Here is an 18,977-nt window from a genome sequence, read left to right on the forward strand (position 1 = left end):
TATATATATATATATATATATATATATATATATATATATATATATATATACACACACACACACACACAAATATTGGAGCACTGGGTAACGCGTGTGGGACGGGTGAGTAGGCAGACGTGACAGTGCGAGACAGTGAAGCGTCTGTGGCCGTGCCGTACCTCTCCAAACCCGCCTCCCGCTTCTCGACCACATAGGGCCTGGTGAGCAGCTTGGGCCTAGAGCCGGCCAGTCTGCAAGGCAAAAGAATCATGTGGGACGATCGCAGGGTGCACGATCCCTGGTGCTGATTCACTTTCAACCAACAAGGATATGGCATACATGTAAAAAAAAACAGGCACCCAATCATGTCTGTCCTAGTTAAAACACACAAAGGACAAGGTTTCTATTTTAAATGGGCAGATGCTGCTGTTTTAGAATGTGAAAATGGATGCTGTTTGTTTATTATCTTGTTTTAGCTCTGGGCAAAGGAGAAAATAAATTTTGTTGCTTCGCTCAGCCAAATCAATCAAAAGCTGATACTCGTCTTTCCCTTCGAGCGGTACGTAAGCACACGGCAAATAAAGAGGGAACTCAAAACCAATCTGTAAATTACCTTCTTCACTGCACTGATCAACACCTTTAGTTTTTACTTATTCCATTTCTCTAAACCAACAGGAAGAGCTTAACAATGCCAAACCATTTTTTGAGGAATTAGGCAAGCGATCGCTACCAAAAATAATATTCATGCTGGTTCGGTGCTGGTTGATTTTCTGGTAAACAAGGAAGCTTTGCTGGTTAAGCTAGTTAAGTAGCCTGGCAGGATCCACAGCACGCCAGCATCCAAAACACACAACTTTATGAATCTACAGCGCCTCGGAAAACAAAATGATTAGTTTTACCCAGGGTTGTTTAGGAATTTATGATGAGATAAAAGACACTGGGTACCGTGAAATAACACAAAGACAATACATAAAAAAACTGTCAATATATTACTGGCTGCACACGAAACAAGAAAGGACAACAAGAAAAGACACAGAATTCTAAAATATGTTTTCTAGAGAGCTTTGGCACATTACAAATCCACCCACTCTACTTTCATTTGAGATTAGTCAAGCACTGTATATATACAGAATTTGTGCTTTTATTAACTTGCTCTGCTGCATATTTTTATTTCTACTTTGTAAATACATTTAAAGGGATAGCTCACTATTTAAAGTTAAAATGTATTCATTTATTCACCCTCATGTTTTTCCAAATCTGTATGGTCTTCTTTTCTTCAATAAAGATGATACTTACTGCTTTTGTTTATACAATAAAAGTCAGTGGTGTTCAAAACAACACTGGATTACATTATCTTTCAGCGCATGTAAAAATGTGAAAAGACATTTTTTGACGGTTTGGAATGATATAAAGGTGTGTAAATGATAACAGAAATAAAATTTTTAGGTGAATTATACCTTTAAAGTGTAGATCCTATTATTTTATATTTGTCAGAGAACTAGTCTGTGAAGCATTAGCTATGAAAATCCACTATAAATTTACACACATATATATATATATATATATATATATATATATATATATATATATATATATATATATATATATATATATATATATGTGTGTGTGTATTTTTCATCAATATGAAACGGCTTGGGACAACTCATTTTAATGATTCAGAGTCAACACTTTCTTTTGAGAGACAAAAACTTTAGAAACATTGCACTTTCATTTTCAAACATCCATAAAAGGGGCACTTTAAACATTTATTAATATCATACACGCATACATGAATGTCATGACGAACTGTTATAAAACCACTTATTGTGTGGAAAGGATTTGCTCCGAAGAAAATTGTGACATTATAATAAATGTATCTAGTACTAGACTAGTGAGTTTAAAAAGTCTGTTTTAAGAGTTTATTTTGCACAGGGTCAAAAGTGCCCATAGTTGAGGAAACAGTAATATGTGTGTGTCTGTTTATCTGTTCTAAATCTTTGTGCCTTTGTGAAAAACAAAACCAAGATTTTACTCAGTTCTTTATTCTGTCATGGTGCTCCACACCGCTGTATTTGGTGTAGACATCGTATGAGGTAGGAGATGTACCCAGCTCATCTAGCTCACCCAAACACTGTTATTTGTTTTCCAGCTCAACCGAGCTTACGTTTCATCATTGCAACCTGCTCTCCAAAGCCAGGGGACGTGCTGCTCTGCTGTTTTGTTATTGTTTGTCTAGAGGATGGAGACATGGATCTGGGCGAAATCCCTGGAGAACGCAGCTAGCTATAGTTCAATCTTAGGAATACACATCTTCTACCAGCGAACATTAATAAACAATGTCATGAAGTGTATTTGAATGATTCTACAACATAGCTTGGATGCACCTGTGATACTTGAGATTTGTAGATTCATGTAGTAAAACTCCTGCACAAGTAACATGTTTAATATTATATCATTGTGGGAGTGTGGCATTTTACAACTTACCCTTCGTGCAGGTTGCAGGATTCGACACAGGTACGTCCCCTGCTAAAAAAACGACAGGACAGGCACTGGTCGGGCCCCGGACCCCAGCAGCCAGCATCAGAGCACAGAGGGTCACATATCATACGGTCCAAAACTGCAAAAAATATGATGATCATTAATGCAGGAACTTTCTCATAGAACTTTCTCATAGTTAACATTTCATTTGAAGTGGATCAAAAAAGTTGAAGTATATACTATATATATATATATATATATATATATATATATATATATATATATATATATATATATATATATATATATATATATATATATATATATATATATATATATATTATATGTAGAAATATTTATTTGAATAAAAAGCTATAAAATAAAATACAAATTAAATTCTAATGCTATATTTTACAATATAGCATTAGAAGTTTTACAAGTGTTTTTATATATAATTTAACTTTTTTTGTTATGTATTTGCATATAAATAGATTATATACCAATATATTTAAATTATGTTCCATAAATTGTGCAATTGCTAATTTACTACTACAAAATTTCACCTGTTCCAACAAGGTGTCACAATAAAAATGTAATTTCTGTCCGTAGCTACATTTCAAACTATTGCACATTTGTCTCAGAACAGTGCTGTCAGTCCACCCCTGGGAAACATCCAGTTGATAGAGGGAAAAGAGTCCTTTGCAAAATCATGATTGAACACAATGTACACTCCATCTGTGAAAAATGCTGCTTGTCTAGTTATGGATTTATTACGCCTGTAAGAAGGTGGCTGTATATGAACCGCTGTATTTCAATTTGAAATGAGGACAGAATGGTCCAGGCGCCCACCCACTGAGGCACTGGATTGAGCAGCAGCTGGGAGAGTGTTTTAAAATACTGCTGACACAACCTCAGCATGTCTCATAGATGTCCTCTTCAACTTCTCAAACTAATAATGAGAATTTCATCACCAAAGAGCATACAGAGGGTCAAACGTAAGCAAACTTGAGAGCATGTGAACAAAGTCAGATGGTCTTGCATCAAATGAAGTTCAGAATGCTCTTAGGAACACCTCAAGTCACGCTGGGTTTTACAGCAAAAACTTGTGCTTATGAGACTTAAGTGCTACTGGCATGGCAAGAAAAATGGGGACAAATCAATTACTAGAAATTTCAACATCCATTTTTTAAATTCAACTTTTAACTGAAATGGTTATGCTAACATAGTATGGGAAAATAAATAAATATATACTATATATACGTATATATATATATATATATATATATATATATATATATATATATATATATATATATATATATATATATATATATATATATAAATTTACTTTTTAAAGAATTAATTTAAACATTTAATTTCATTTAAACATTGATGTACTTTTTTTTAAATTCAACTTTCTACTAACATAATATGTAAGGAAAAGTTGCTTTCAATTAGAACAGAATGACTTTTTAAGGACTGATTCCCTATGGAGAGTTCTATTTTACTGAGAGTTCTATTTTTTCGCTGCTGAACACCTGGGAGGAATTCTTCTCTGTGTGCTTACATTTATTTGCAAATATCAATGAATGAATGAGCAATGACGTGTAAAAGCACTCCAGAGAGCACTATACAAAATGCCCAGCATTTTCCAGGGAACAACATGTACCAGTTCAAGGACCAACTTGGTGCTTAGAGCAGGTATCCAACAGCATGAGGAGTGACACAGAGAAGTGGGAAGCCTTTTCAGCTAGACGTTTGTGGCAGACGGATCAAAAAGATGCCAACTTCAAAGTTTTAACCTGGTTTAACACATACAATTTGGATTGCGTTGACGTCAAAAGCAGTGCTGGGTTGGTTTCCAGGGAGATAGGTAAGAGCCAGGGGGATCGCTAAGCCCTACAAAAGGCTACGGTTGCCACGAGACATTAATGATTGCTGTTGCATCACAACATCCTGCGCAATGGAAAAGAAGGGCAAAAACAGCTTTTTAGATAGTCATAAACATCACTCAGCAGCGATAAAAAACACTGTTCTTAAAGGCAGAGGTCAAAGTAAATTCCTTGTGGTGATTATAGCTTCTCCTGGAAAAAAAACTGAAATGTCAGAAATTGTTGCAGGGTCTCCCTGCAATTAATTCCCTGTGATCGTTTATGGAGTGACTTAACATTTGCAGAGAATGGGTAATTAGATTGGCGGTCCATGCATAAACCTGAGGCATTTGAGGGATTTTTTTGTTCAGGTTTATGGAATCATTGTTCCATACTTTTTGAAGTCTTCAAAAATAACTCCAAGAACTTTGTGCTCAGGATCTCGGGGAGATTTTGAAGGGTAAAAAGGGAGCACTTGGTAGGGGGCTTGCACAGCAGAGTGAGACTCTGATCATCTGACACCTCCTGACCCGCTCCATCTGCAATGGAACCCAGGGCCTTCATGGCCCCCGCTAGGCTCAGTGAGGTGTACTGACCCAGGCAGAACGACAGGTATGAGGGAGCAGCACCAGCACCTTACAAAGTGACAGAGTTTACTGCATCAAAATGAACGCGCTCTGCATGAGACATCATGAACTCTCTCTGTGGTTCGGGTGAACCAGGACAAACAGCAGCTGGTAGCCTGAAAAAAATCCTAGCCTTGAGATATCTTCTTTTCTAAATTTTATGTAAGACACCCCTCTTAATAGACATGACTTGACCAGACAAAGTCAAATTTCTTGCTATGCTAGGTTTTGACTAATCTATCTCAAATCCAAGTGTAGTGCAACTGAGCGATGGACTCACTGCATTCCTTGGGGTCACGGTTGTTGCGGATCAGGGACTTCTGGGTGTTGGTGCGGAAGAGTCGCGTCCAGTTGACGGTGTTGTAGTAGCAGAGTTGACTGTTGTTGGTGACGTACACGTTTCCAGCACTGATCTCGCTGAGAGACTGCAGCTTCAGTGAGGAAATCCACTGCTGCTTTAGAACCAGAAGAGAGATGCCACTGAACACAAGAGAAAAACAGAAGAGGTGAATCACAATTTTTATTTTTACTATGAAAATCACAAAATGATTTATGTTTACAGTTTTTAAATTACATTTATTTTATGATGTATATTAATAAAAATCGATTGATTGATTGATTGATTGATTGATTGATCGATTGGAATGTTGGATTAGATGGGTAGACAATCTTCCTAAATAAATGAACTGGCAAATGTTGCTAAATTTTGCAATTATTGAAATTTGTATCACATTTTACATTTAACATGTAACTACTGTGTACTTACATTTACATTAATCATTTGCTACAATGCACTTATGGTGTACTTACATGTTTTTTTTAAACTGCACTTATATTTTTAAAAATATCTATATGTAATAACATCTGTAATTAATTTCTATAATTACATTTATAATTACACTGTTATCCCTTACACCTTAACCTACTCTTAAACCTACCCATACGACCAAACCTGTCCCCTACTTTTACCTGTATCCCACTTCAATAGCAACAAAAGTGTTTTGCAATACAATAAGAACAAAATACGTACATTGTAGATAGTAGTTCGTCTATAAAAAGGCTTAAAAAGGATAAGAATGAATAAACTGAAACAAAAGAATGAGATCTGACACAAAGAAAGCTACAATGATGGCTTCATGAACAAAAGGCACAAGTGACTTTTCAGTAGGAGAGATGCTGTTGCATTTCTAAAGCAAGTGTTTAGCTTGCGTCCCTCATCTAGCGTCGCTGAGGATCTCCCACTTCAAATGCAATGAGATCGGTTAATGCTGAGGCGTAATCACAACGGTGTTTTTAATCACAGCCAGGCGTGCTGAAGAGCACATCAAAGGGGCTTTGAGACGGCCGTCAGCAGAGAGTCAGAGAGCAGCGGCAGAACGTGCAGGTGCACTTAGACACTGACATCGCTCTCATCTCGTTGATCTGCCTCTCAGAGACTTCTCTTCTGTTATTCTCTCTCTGTGTTTTGTGCCAGACACATCAGACACAGAGCACATCATGTGACAGACGGTAATTGGTACAGTGGTACAGCTTTCAACAAATGACCCCACTAATGTTAAAACAGGCTGGCGGATCGGTGCTCCCGCTCTCTTCTGTCTCTCCTGACTCTTTAACTCTAAGCAAATGGGTGTTGCGCTGTGTGAATAAAGCTTTTCATTCGTACTCTTTGAACTCTTGGCAATAAAGCCTTGGCCTCCTTAAAAACACAAAAGAGGGGATTCACTAAGAATGAATTAGGATGTTTATGTGCTTTCTGTGCTCTTTTAACCCAATTTGCTAAAAGAATGATGCAAATGAGCAAATACTGCAATATATAGATTTCAGTGAGACGAAAACAGTCTATAGTGATCTAGAAAGGAATGTTGTATTTCAATTAACAATCACTTTTATAAACACTTACTTTTTATACCATATAAGTCACAGAAATGAATTATTCTCATTATTTTGAAATCAGTTGTTAATTATTTTGCTTAGGTTAAGTAGGAGAAGGATTAGTTCTGGAGCTGGCAACATACAGTGAGCCTAAGATCTTACCTGTAGAGAGACCTGCCACCGATGGTTGCCAGATTGGAGAATACGCTCAAATCAGTCATGTTTTCTGGCCAGGACTGAATGTTTAGGAAGCCTGGAAAACACAAGATGACACATTCAGTGAGCAAATCATCAGCCAACATAGTAGGCACAAGTGATTTCACCTTCCATTATTATTAAGAGAAATTACTTTCATTGCAGCATAAAAAAAATTAAAGGCGTATTAAGTCATTAATGAGTGTGAATGAGTATTGCTGACTGCACATAGTGACATTAATGTCCTATTTAAGAAATATGACCACCATACAGAGCCTGACTATATTTTATTCTCATATCCTGCATCTATCTCCGTTTATTTAATGCAGACTGAAGAGCTGATAGCTATAGATCATGAAGACATTTTAATAATGGATTTAAAAAAATGAATAATTTATTGAAGGGAAGACAATCCTGTGCGTACACCAAGAAAAGACAAACAGGCCCCAAGAAAGAAAAAAAAAGATGACTTTCTTATTCAAGGACAAGGAAAACATAAATTACTCCAATTACTTTGCATATTTCCAGTGATCACTGATATCTGATTAGCTTTCGAACTAATTCATTACTTTGAGGGGACATGTTTGTGTAAAAGTGATATTTTGTTAAGAGGCTAATATAAATATTATTCCTTTCTAAAGTTTATGGTCATATCTCTAGGCCACAACATGCGGTTGCGGTGCAAGCATTTCTAGCATTCCTAGTCTGCCTTATTAAAATTAAGTTTGGTATGCACGTTCATTAGCATGTCTACCGGAAGACACTACAGTAAATATTAATGTAGCCTTTTGATAAAGACATTTGCCTCAAGTTATGATTTTCTAAAGGAGAAAGAAATAGCATCGATTATTTATAATCCATCTAAATTTGACATATTCTTTTCACATTGTTGATAGCCAGACTGTTCATTATTAATGCAAAACCTACAAAAACGTGACTTCAATTTTATCATGTTAAGTCACCGAAACTGCTCTTTTAAGATTCGCGGTCTGAAATGAGGTTAAATGCTTGAGATTTTGCATTTACTGCTGCCTGTGTCATTTCGGCTAAGGTTGTGGAAGCAGATTAGAGGAAGTGCCTCAGTGAGGTGTCGTTAGCATGGTGTCTGCTGACACTAATTGCCTTAATGACAAAACTGTGCAATGGGAAGTCTGAAGGAGTGTGTGTGCAGTGCCTTGAGAGTGGGCTGCTTTCCTGTCTGTGTTGTAATCTGTTTATTTTACACATGGAGGCGAAACTTCATCATGCTAATGGTGCTAACGAGGTCCTAGCAAACACCTGTCGGCTCCAGACTAACATCAGGAGAGCAATTCTGTCCCTCAAATGAATTGCACGCAAGAAAACACAAAGGGACCTGCTGCAAATTAATTTGAGTAACGCAAAATACAGCTTCTGACACCAGAGGGTTTATAGACATGCGCCAACATGATACAGTATCTAGAGAAAAGAAATAATTTTGATGAAGTTACTTTTGATAATATTACTACCTGATTCTGACTGAACAATCACAGCATTCTATGCTCAAAAAATCTTGTAAAATGACTGTCTATTTAAATTATTCGGTCTCAAAAACTTGTAGAAATGTTCATGCTATAAAATGTTTCACTTGTACAGTATAAAGGCGGTTTTGTTTTGTATTGGTGCATACACTACTGTTTCAAAACTTTGCGGTCAGAAAGCAATGTATGCTTTTATTAAGTGAGGATGCACTGATCAAAAGAGTAAGGACATTTATAAAATGACTAAATATTAAAATGTCCAATAAATGCTGAGCCTTCTGTTCATCATAAACGTAAAAACTACGGTTTTCTACATTGTTTATAGTAATAAATGTTTTAAATAAACATAAATAGTTAAAAAAAATATTGGATGTGTGTAATAACGAATCCTTGCATTTCTTATATTAGGCTAATAATGTTAACCAATCCAAAAAAAATAAGAGGAAAGAAAAACTTGAGAAACCCTAAGTATGTTCTGTAACTTTAATAAGTAGTTATAATACAGTTTTCCTAAGCACCGTAAAATATTTTTTATTTAGGTAATTTGAATGGTTCTATCTAATGAACTCTCTGAGGGCTAAGCTCCCCTAAAAACAAAATCCTAGAAGCTGGTTGGTTAGCTGAAGAAAAAAAACAAAACATTAAAAAGCCAAAACATTAAATAATTACATTCAGAAAAATATATGAAATATCTTCATTAAAAGGTTAAATAAATACTGAGATATATATTCCTTTGTTGTATCTCCCAGAGCTAACCCCTCCCTCAAGGCTTGAGAGCACAGGGTAAATCAGGTCAGCGTCTTCAGTCCATCTCTCCAGAGAGATGATTCACACAGGGCTCGAGCTGAAGGCAGTGCTGGCAAGAGCCACAGGCATTTCCCCAAATCTTCAAATACTGGTGGGGAAGCATCCGACTGAGGCTATGAATGTTCATTTAATGTCAGTCAGGGTTGTTTGGGGTTTACTTGGAGTCATACGAAAAATTAAATAACACGGTCGGCGCTAAGGAACACGGGTTATGCATTTTACAGCGATATGAAGGGTCTTTCTTTGCAGCTAGCTTTCCTGACAGCTAGATGACCTTTTTCATGCGTTTGCTAAAAACGTGCGCCGAAATCAGTCAAACCGAGTAAACACATTCAATTTAAAAACCCACTGTAAAGAAATACATATAGCAGGCGCCTCAGAATCTGTCAAAGTCTTCAAGCTGGGGGTCACAGAGCAGAAATAACACGTTGCCAGTGAAGACGTTGTTCTGTCATAGACTGTGGCCACCTGCATATAGATGTGACAGCCTGACATGCATGCCTCACTGACTTGGAGAGCCCTCTTCTCTGTCACCACAGCAAGAGAGAGTGAGAGAGGTAAAGAGTGAATCGGAGAGAGAGAAAGAAGTGTTTTCGACTGCTTTCATGTTTCTCGTGAGCCAAGAGTCCTGCTCTCCTATGGGAAGCTCTCCTCAGTTGGAGAAATCTCCCTCATCATGTATTCATCATATATAGGGCCTCCCCGTTGAGAAATGGACACTCGTACAAACACAAACCCCTTTCCTCTCGTCACACACACAAAAATCTACAAACGCTCAAACACACTATTGTAGATCTTCCTCTGTGCTTTGTTGCATGCGTGTTTGATGTATTTTTCAATAAGAAAGGTAAGATAAGGTGGATTACGTAAATCTGGGAATGCGAATCAGCTATTTTTTCACAGGCCTTTCTTTACGAAAGTGTATTAATGGCTCTGTTCCAAAGCGTAAGAAGCTACCCTGCTGTTTACTCTATGTTACCTTCTAAGGGAGCACCTAACGTTTTTTTTTTTTTTTGTGACAACTGCAGTTTTTGGATAAAAAAATTCTAAATATTGTATCAATTAATGTCTGCTGTCTGTTTTGTTCATTTGAATGTTTATTGTGTTCCTACTGAATAAAAGTAGGACCAAAAACTTTGCAGGCGGAATTAATTAGAAATAGGTTCATATCTCTTCCAAATTAAATCAAATTAAACTAACTGACTAATTAAAAAAAACAGAAAGACAGAAAGTGACATAGAAAACTACAAAAGCGACATAGCTAGTCAGTATTGCCATGAAACATCTATTTAAAAACAGTGTGTGCCTGCTAGAGGAAAACAGGTTTCCTTTTCTCTGTACTGGTTCATCTTAAGGTTTCTTCATTGTTATTTTAACTTGCTCATTTTGTAAAAGGTCTGTAAGCCGCTATTTGTTTTTCAGAGATGCTTTAAAACAATGCGCATCATCATATTACCATTATTTTTAAATAAATATCCCAATAAAACTACTTTGACTTACCGGTGATCTCTCTAACTGTGCGGAACACGTTGAGTTTTTCTGGATCCAGGGGCTCTATGTTGTGGTATACGTCCCTGTAACACACAATGAGATTTATGCAAATACACATTACACTATACACAGAGAGCCACATCTACAGTCAAGAAAATCTGCTATTTTGCTGAAAGATGAATCTGCTTGTGTAACAATCTCTCAAATCTAACTCAAGAGTCAAGAGTCAAGCAGACGACTATCAGCACGAATGCACTCTGACCAGTGCCTGCTGACCCCTACCATCCCAGTTTGTTAAACTGTCTCCATCTTTTCCGAGTCTCCATGCCTTATGCTGCTTTGTTGAACAGTACAGCAGGTTTTAATAGAACCATTGAGCTGGAGATCTTCGGGGAGGACGCGTGCGGAACACCTGCTGACGCAGTGTGCGAGAGAGTGCGCGCGTAGGGAATACGTGTAAGAAATATGTGCGCTCCATATCAGTTTGTGTTCGAGATGATGTCATCTGTACGAGATGCGTGTATGTGTGCACATGGGTTTTCCCAGCATGCCGCGGCTGCCGGCCCTGGATTGCTCTTTAAGAGCAGAGTCAGCTATATGGGGTTAGAGGGTCGGCCAGTCAGGCGCAGCGGGATCAGAAAGAGGCCACTGGAGGGAGCGGGGCCAACTAGAGGTCAAATGACTTCTTGACAATCTGACAATCAAATATTTCACAGCACTTATATAAAGAGGGGGGCCGCACATTTCTCATATAAAATCACATTAACTGTGGCCGTCTGGAGAGTCAGTAGGTCTCGTAGGTCTTGCTTGACTGTCTAAACTCGCAATGTGTGTTAACGGCACTTTTAATGCGTGCTATTAAACTGGCCAGCGTTTTTTTTTTTTTTTTTTTTTGCGCAGCTGTGATGTGAAGGCTTTCTCGAGTGCTTTTCTTTTACATGAATCCCTCCTGCATCATTAAAGCTGATGCTATCTGATAAAAAGAAGCAGCATAGGTCAAACGGCATCCGACAATCCAATATCCGATATTCAGCTGTAAAGAAGAGTGTAATGGCTGTGAAGCGAGTCGACGGAGGGTGTGAAAAAGCCACTCTTACCCTTTAATGCCTGTGATGAGGAACACCAGGTTTCCGTTGATCTTGGTGCAGTTGATGAATCTGTCAATGTTGCTGGAGTCCACGGTTTGAGCCGTCTGGAGGCTAGCTGTGCCGATCCCATCGCATGCTGCAATGTAAACCAGAAAATATGATAGAAAAAATAGACCCTTTAAGAAATTTTGACTGTTGTTACTGCGGTATGTGCAAACTAGTAACAAGCTACTAACACAGAAGTTATTTAACAGAGCAATATCTTTTCAAATGTTTAACAACAAGATTTCAATCAGAGAAAAACTTGCAATTAATCAGACTACTCTATGTTAAATGAGAGAGAGAGATGACATTCTAGAAAAGTGTTTATTGCCCACAATACATGCACTGTAATGCTTTGTTTTGTCACAATACACCGCAGCTTGCTGGACAAAGTAGCTTGTTTGCTGGAAAGGCTGTACTACCCTGATAACAGCTGAGTGACTTGTACTATTGAAAAATGTAATTTAATAGTTATTTTTTTTCTCTGAGGCTGGTGCTAACTTTGTGTTCATCACTTCTGTCAGCAAAACAAAATAATGATTGTGAAAGGAGATTCAGATCCTGATGGAAAATCGGGCCATACCATGTTATGGTTAGTAATGTAGTTAATGATTTGTTGTTGGTGTAAGGTGAACCTCAGATCTCAGCAAATGTTCCAGCTAATCAAACAGCTAGAGGTTTCCCAAAAGCACTGTTGGCTAACTATGGGCTATTAGTTCCACTGAAAGCATATTGGTATATATATATATATATATATATATATATATATATATATATATATATATATATATATATATATAAAAGGTTTTGACTGTTTCTACTACTATATGTATGGTATAATTATGGTCTAAACTATAATATAATTAAAATGTATATTAATATTTTATTTATATATTAATATGCAAATATATACAACTCTAAAATCTATCATTTAAAATTATTATAATATTCCGTTATTTATATCCATTGTTCAAATGATTGGTTCAAAAAATTTATGGAGCAATATAAATAATTCTATAATTTAATACCATTGTTATTATTAAATAAAATTGTTTATGTTTATTTTATAATCATTTTATTTAATATCAGTTTTGTTTTGCTGAACTAAAATTCCAAATAATGTTACAAAAAAAGTGAAATTTAAACTGAAGCATTAAATAATGAAAAAATAATACTAACAAAAATTACAAAAGCACAATTCAAAATAATTCAAACTAACTCAATAATCTAACTAAAGAAATAGTAATAAATACCATCACTGTATATAAATCATAATGTTACAAATAAACAAATGTATTCAATAGACGTTAAGATGAAATTTGTGAAATTGAAACAACTGAATGTCAGATTTTGTGGCAACCCTAACATGACATTTCGGTGAACTCTGATGAGCATTTTGGTGAGTTTGATGGTGAGTGTAATCACCTTTTGGGCAGATATCAGTGCAAGGGATGCACATCTTGATTCTGTTCTCCTCCATCTCCATCTTGTTGCTGGGACAAGCTTTGACGCAGGAGCTGTGGTCCACCACAAAGTTATCTGTCACACCACACACAAAGGCAGAACAAATGGTCAGACGGCGGTGTGCCCCTGAACAAACTCTAAGCAATCTCTGTGAAAAAGGCCATTGACATTTTGTAATGGTAGAGAAGAAACATCCATTCTCAGACAAAAACCATTAACACATCTGTGCCGACGCAGTGGGGACCGTGACTGTGGCGTTTGTGCGTGATGGAAACAGCCCATTTCCTGGAGACCGTGCAGCCTGGCATCCATCACCAGAGAGGAGAGAGGGGAGGGATCATGGAGGGACAGATAAAAGAAGATGGAGCTCTCAAGTGCAAACATCTCTCTTCACCTCTTCCACGTAACGTGAATCTCAGACTTTTACAGTGAAGAACTAGATTTAACATGTGACACCAGAAGAACAAACAACCCCGGGTTAAAAAAATACAACCCTCACTCGACACCTAAGAGAAACAAAGCCAACGGAGCATTTCACTGTCGTCCCATTGACTAAAGTGGCCTTGTGTGGCTGTGGAGCTGAGGGGGGGTGCTGGGTTTTGGGGAGGGTCTCTGAGTACTGCGCAATAACATTCATCCTGGACTGAGCACTGGAGTGGGCGTCTGTCAGTGTGCAAACCCTTCATTCTGCAGCAGCACGGAGAAATGACGGCACTCGTGCTCACCTATCATCACTGTTATCACAGCTCTCTTTCATTCTTCCGCAGTTACTTTCCCTTTCCCCGTTCTCTTCTTTTCAAAGAAACCAGGTCAGTTCACAAGAAACCTTCACTGTTTCAATGAAAAAGACGCAAGATTTTTATCTCAATAATTACCCTATCAGGCTTATTCCCATCGCATGGAGAAGAAACAGAACCCCTTTGTTTTATGTGGCGTTGAACTGCACGCAGGAAAATATTTACATTCTTTTGGTCTTGATATTGTAAAGCCATTAAATCACACATTAAAGATGTACTTTTACATTACTTTAATTTTACATCATAATATGAAACAGAAAATACAATATTTAACTTTGAAGTTAACCCTCATGTTCCGGTGGACTTTTCTAGCCATTTATGAAATTAATTTTTACTTCATAAATTAGTTGCCATTTATAAAAAGCCTTCTAGCCAATTAAATATTTTGTTCATTTCTGTAACCTTGAAATTATTTTTTCAGATTTTCCCGGACTCCAAGACAATTTAATAGCTTATAAAACATACTGAACACAATCAAGTTGATAATTTGTGATGTTTCTGATTAAAATAATATTTTACAACACATTTAAATTTCATAAGATTGGTTTGGGATCAGTAATAAGTCTCTAAAGCTCACCAAAGCTTCAAAGCCTTATTTGATTAAAATACAGTTATTAAAACAATATTATGGAATATTATATTACATGATACTTAGTGCTGTCAAACGATTAATTGCAATTAATCACATTCAAAATAAAAAAGTATTTGTGTACATAATACATGTATGTGTACTGTGTATATTTATTATGTATATATAAATAAACACATGCATGTATATATTTAAGAATAATATGTTATTTTTATATATGAAATATATTTATATATAATATTCATTATATGAATATAAACATAAATGTAAATATTTTATACTGTATGTGTTTGAATTTATTATATACATGATATAATCTAACACACATATGTACACACATACACAATGTAATATTATATTATATTATATTATATTATATTATATTATATTATATTATAATAATTAATTTATTCCTGTGATGACAATGTTGAATTTTCAGCAGCCATTATTGTGTGATATGATATTCAAATTTTAATTCTATGTTAAATCACTCTCAGTTTCTTAAAAAAAAATATATATATATATATATATATATATATATATATATATATATATATATATATATATATATATATATATAAAATAATGCAGTAGAGTAACTTATTAAAATAATGCAGTGCAACATTTAAAAATTTTCTAATGAATTATCTTGGGATCAAACAATAATTGGTGTACCACCTACAATACTGCCACAGATCTTCTGTTGAATACAAGATTTACAGTCTTTTCTTTCTTTCTTTCTTTCTTTCTTTCTTTCTTTCTTTCTTCTTCCAGCCTCCCTCCCTCAAGTCAATGGGGAAACCATAGGTCAAGAAGCTGAGTGAGATTTAGCAGACAGACCTACTCCTGGGGGTCCACACACGGCCCGCACCACACCAGGGGCTCAGAGGAGCGCCAGGACTCAGGTGCAGTCGATCCGCCTCATTTGCATTCAATCTGAAACATGCTTACATTCCCAAATGTGAACGCGCCTCAACATGGCACCTCATATCCATTCACGTGAGTGAAAGATCCAGCTAGAAGCGTGCGTGTAAGCATACACATGTTTGTATTGGTCTTACGTGGGCATTTTTTGACGCAGAAAGCTCCATATGTGTATTTGGCTCGTGGGTTGTGCTCCAGCTGGAACGTGGTGGGGTTATAAACGAAGGGCTGAGGGCATTGCGTCACACACGCACCGCTGTCGTTGAAATTAGTGCAGGCCTGGACACAAAGAAACAAGGTTATTGGCAGAAATACACATTTATTTAATAAAACAGCTGACAAAAACTTGTGTTTCTCCTCGTACAGTCATACTGTAGGACATTATACAATAAGCTAATCGACCCGCAAAAAAGTATGTCAACCCAACACCAATAATGCATATAAGCAATATAAATAGTATATAATGATTCAAACAGGCTTACAAAAAAAAAAAGGTCTTTGCTTTATGAATCTGACTTCAGAAACACGTGAGAAATGTTTTCTGTCTTAGAGCTGCTGAGATGTAAAAAAAAAAAAATTAAGGCATTGATCCAAATCCCAAAGCATGCAGAGAAAGTGCATTTTCAATTAAAAGGGAACAATTGAGAAGTACAATATCAGTGATTACAGCTGAGGATAACTAATTAAAAAACCAGAGAGGTGCGATAAATCGCTTTCTCCGAGAGCCGGAGGAGCAAGGAGCAGTCAGAGACGGCCGGGATCTGCCCAGGCAGCACGTAACAAAAGAGCTACAGAGGTGTGGCCCCCACTCTCATTCACAGCAAGGCATTGTGGGAGGAAATGAGATTTTAATGGTATCTCCAGTGCAAAGAACATTTCCTATGGGGAGATTTCTGGTCAAAAGCGAGTCATCTATAGGCAACGTGGATCTCTTTTGGAGAAGTGAATATCACAGCTGAACAAAAACTCAAAGATAAGGTTAGGGAGCTGGAATGGGGCTGCCGCTGTTACTGAAACACTTCTACAATTGCAGTTTTATGGTATCGCAGATAAAGCCACAGATGACAGACAGACTGTATGTGTGTATGTGTGTTTGGGGAAATATGTTATTACATGAGACATTTGTAAGAGGGTTGACACCGGATGTAAAATCTGAAGTTAAGGCTTGTACAGCTACTTAGCTAGTAGCCCAGACAAGATCCTCAAACAATCCAAATGTTCTTTTCATGAGAATTGTGATGTGTATCATTTAATTTTCGTATTTAAACCAAACAAAGCAAAATAAAAAAAAGAAACCTAACATTCTAAAATCCATTTTTTTCGAATTCAACTTTTCACTCAAATTGTGATGCTGATCATGTAATGTAATGTATGTAAAGTAATAAAAGTACTTTTTTTTTTAAAGAAGCATTAAAGTCACAGTAAAGACATTTATGTTACAAAGCACTTCTATTTAAAATAAATATAAAATACATTTTCAAAAAAGTTCTTTTGAACTTTCAATTCATCAAAGTTTGCTAAATAATTATTGTCCTTAAATATTAAGCAGCATCATTATAATTGTTTTCAATTGCATTTATATATTAATAAATATATTGCATGATATATTAATATTAATTGTAGTCATATATCAAAATATTTATGTTTTTACTGTATTTTTTTAAACTAATGTAGCATAATTTTTTTATCTTACAGTCCCCAAACTTTTGAATTGTAGTGTAGTTGGAAACAGAAAAAAATTATATATCAAAATAAAAAATAATAATAATCTTTACATTCTGAAATTCATGCAAATTTTTCAATTTAACTTCATAAATGTGCCTTTAAATAAATTAAATTTAATAATGTATTAGCAAAAAGTTAACATTAACTGTGATTAATAAATGTTTTAGAAATGCTTCCCTTTGTATAATTTAAATATTTTAAAACTTCACTCAAATTACGATGCAGTTCAAATAAACTGTAATAAAAAAAATTGTATTTAACCATTACAGAAACATTCAAAATTGCTAGTGGACTCAGACTTTATGGCCAACTCCATATTTGACTGTGACGAGCAAATATACAAGAACACAGTTTGTGGACAAAGGAATTTTCGTCCTGCTGTCACCACATGAAGTCATGTGATCTGTGACTAGTCGACACAGACAAAAGCATCTACTACTGTCAGAGCAAATCTACTAGACACGGGTCGATATGATTGAGTGTGTGAGTGTGTTACAGCAATACTGAAGACATACGAAGCAGTCCGTATCCTTTGGTCCTGAACAGCCTCCAGCACACTCGCGATGACAGCAGTCACTGACGTACGGCCCAAAACATCGGCCATCGCACTGCTCGGCGCACACCGTCTTCGTCACTGAGAAAGAAACAGAGATATGCAAACAATTCGGTGAAATATGCATTTTCTGATGACAATTAGCGTTGGTGCGATGACTTCTTTAACCGCATCGCCTCATCATACAACACAGCTGTCTGGACGCCAGTAAGAGTCACACTGTGAGTAAACAGAGCTCTAACCAGGGAGAACATGTGGGGATGTGCGGTCTCTTAACTGCGGAGTGATGGTGATCACAGAGCAACGCTGCTTTCCTATTTCTGCTAGTGATCCTCACAGTAATGAATATAGACATTCACAGCAATTCCTACCATATGGCACGCAAAACACATCTCCAGCGTAGCTGCTGAAGGAGCTTGGGGAGCTTTCTGAAAAAAGGCCAGAAATATCTTTTATGTACTGTAAGGATGCAAATGCAGACACACGTACTGCAACTCTTCTTACATTGTCAGGATGGGAACAAACCTCAGAATGGAGGAGATATTATTTAGCTACACTACGATACAGAAGCTTCAGGTTGGAAAATGTCTTGTGTTCACCAAGGCTGCATTTATACAAAAAAATGTAATATTTTGAGATATTACCACAATTTAAAATAACTCATTTCTATTTGTTTTTCCTTGTGATGCTTGTAAGCTGAATTTAGTTCCGTCTTCAGTGTCACTTCAGATATGCCTCTAATATGCTGACCAAGCACTATTTATTGTCGTAGTACAGTAGCACCGCTTAATACTTCTACACTGAGATTTAAGTGAGATACATATTTAAGAGCTATAATCGGGTCCCCGGTGCATCTACCAACAAAAAAAAGTGAAAAAAAAAACCAAACAACAAAACCCCCCACAGATATTCTGGTAAGTTTTCTTCTGTAAGTATTTTTCTGTAAGCTTGTGAAAAAAAAACGAGCCACTCAGATT

General features: G+C 36.4%; 1 protein-coding gene across 2 annotated transcripts in view; it reads right to left on the minus strand.

Annotated features, from left to right (window-relative positions):
* Window positions 1-18,977, minus strand: part of LOC122351886 (receptor tyrosine-protein kinase erbB-4-like) — a 268,898-nt gene that overhangs the window by 54,388 nt on the left and 195,533 nt on the right. Inside the window, exons 7-15 of one of the 2 annotated variants that reach the window (XM_043249273.1) lie at window positions 17,963-18,081; window positions 15,860-16,001; window positions 13,374-13,487; window positions 11,916-12,042; window positions 10,828-10,901; window positions 6,989-7,079; window positions 5,235-5,434; window positions 2,464-2,596; window positions 159-230 (exon numbers count right to left, since the gene is read on the minus strand). In XM_043249273.1, the coding sequence (XP_043105208.1) occupies window positions 159-230; window positions 2,464-2,596; window positions 5,235-5,434; window positions 6,989-7,079; window positions 10,828-10,901; window positions 11,916-12,042; window positions 13,374-13,487; window positions 15,860-16,001; window positions 17,963-18,081 (1,072 nt within the window). The remainder of the gene's footprint in view (window positions 1-158; window positions 231-2,463; window positions 2,597-5,234; window positions 5,435-6,988; window positions 7,080-10,827; window positions 10,902-11,915; window positions 12,043-13,373; window positions 13,488-15,859; window positions 16,002-17,962; window positions 18,082-18,977) is intronic. The other variant, XM_043249274.1, reaches the window with a different exon arrangement.

Source organism: Puntigrus tetrazona, chromosome 9, assembly GCF_018831695.1.
Source record: "Puntigrus tetrazona isolate hp1 chromosome 9, ASM1883169v1, whole genome shotgun sequence".
Lineage (NCBI taxonomy): Eukaryota > Metazoa > Chordata > Actinopteri > Cypriniformes > Cyprinidae > Puntigrus > Puntigrus tetrazona.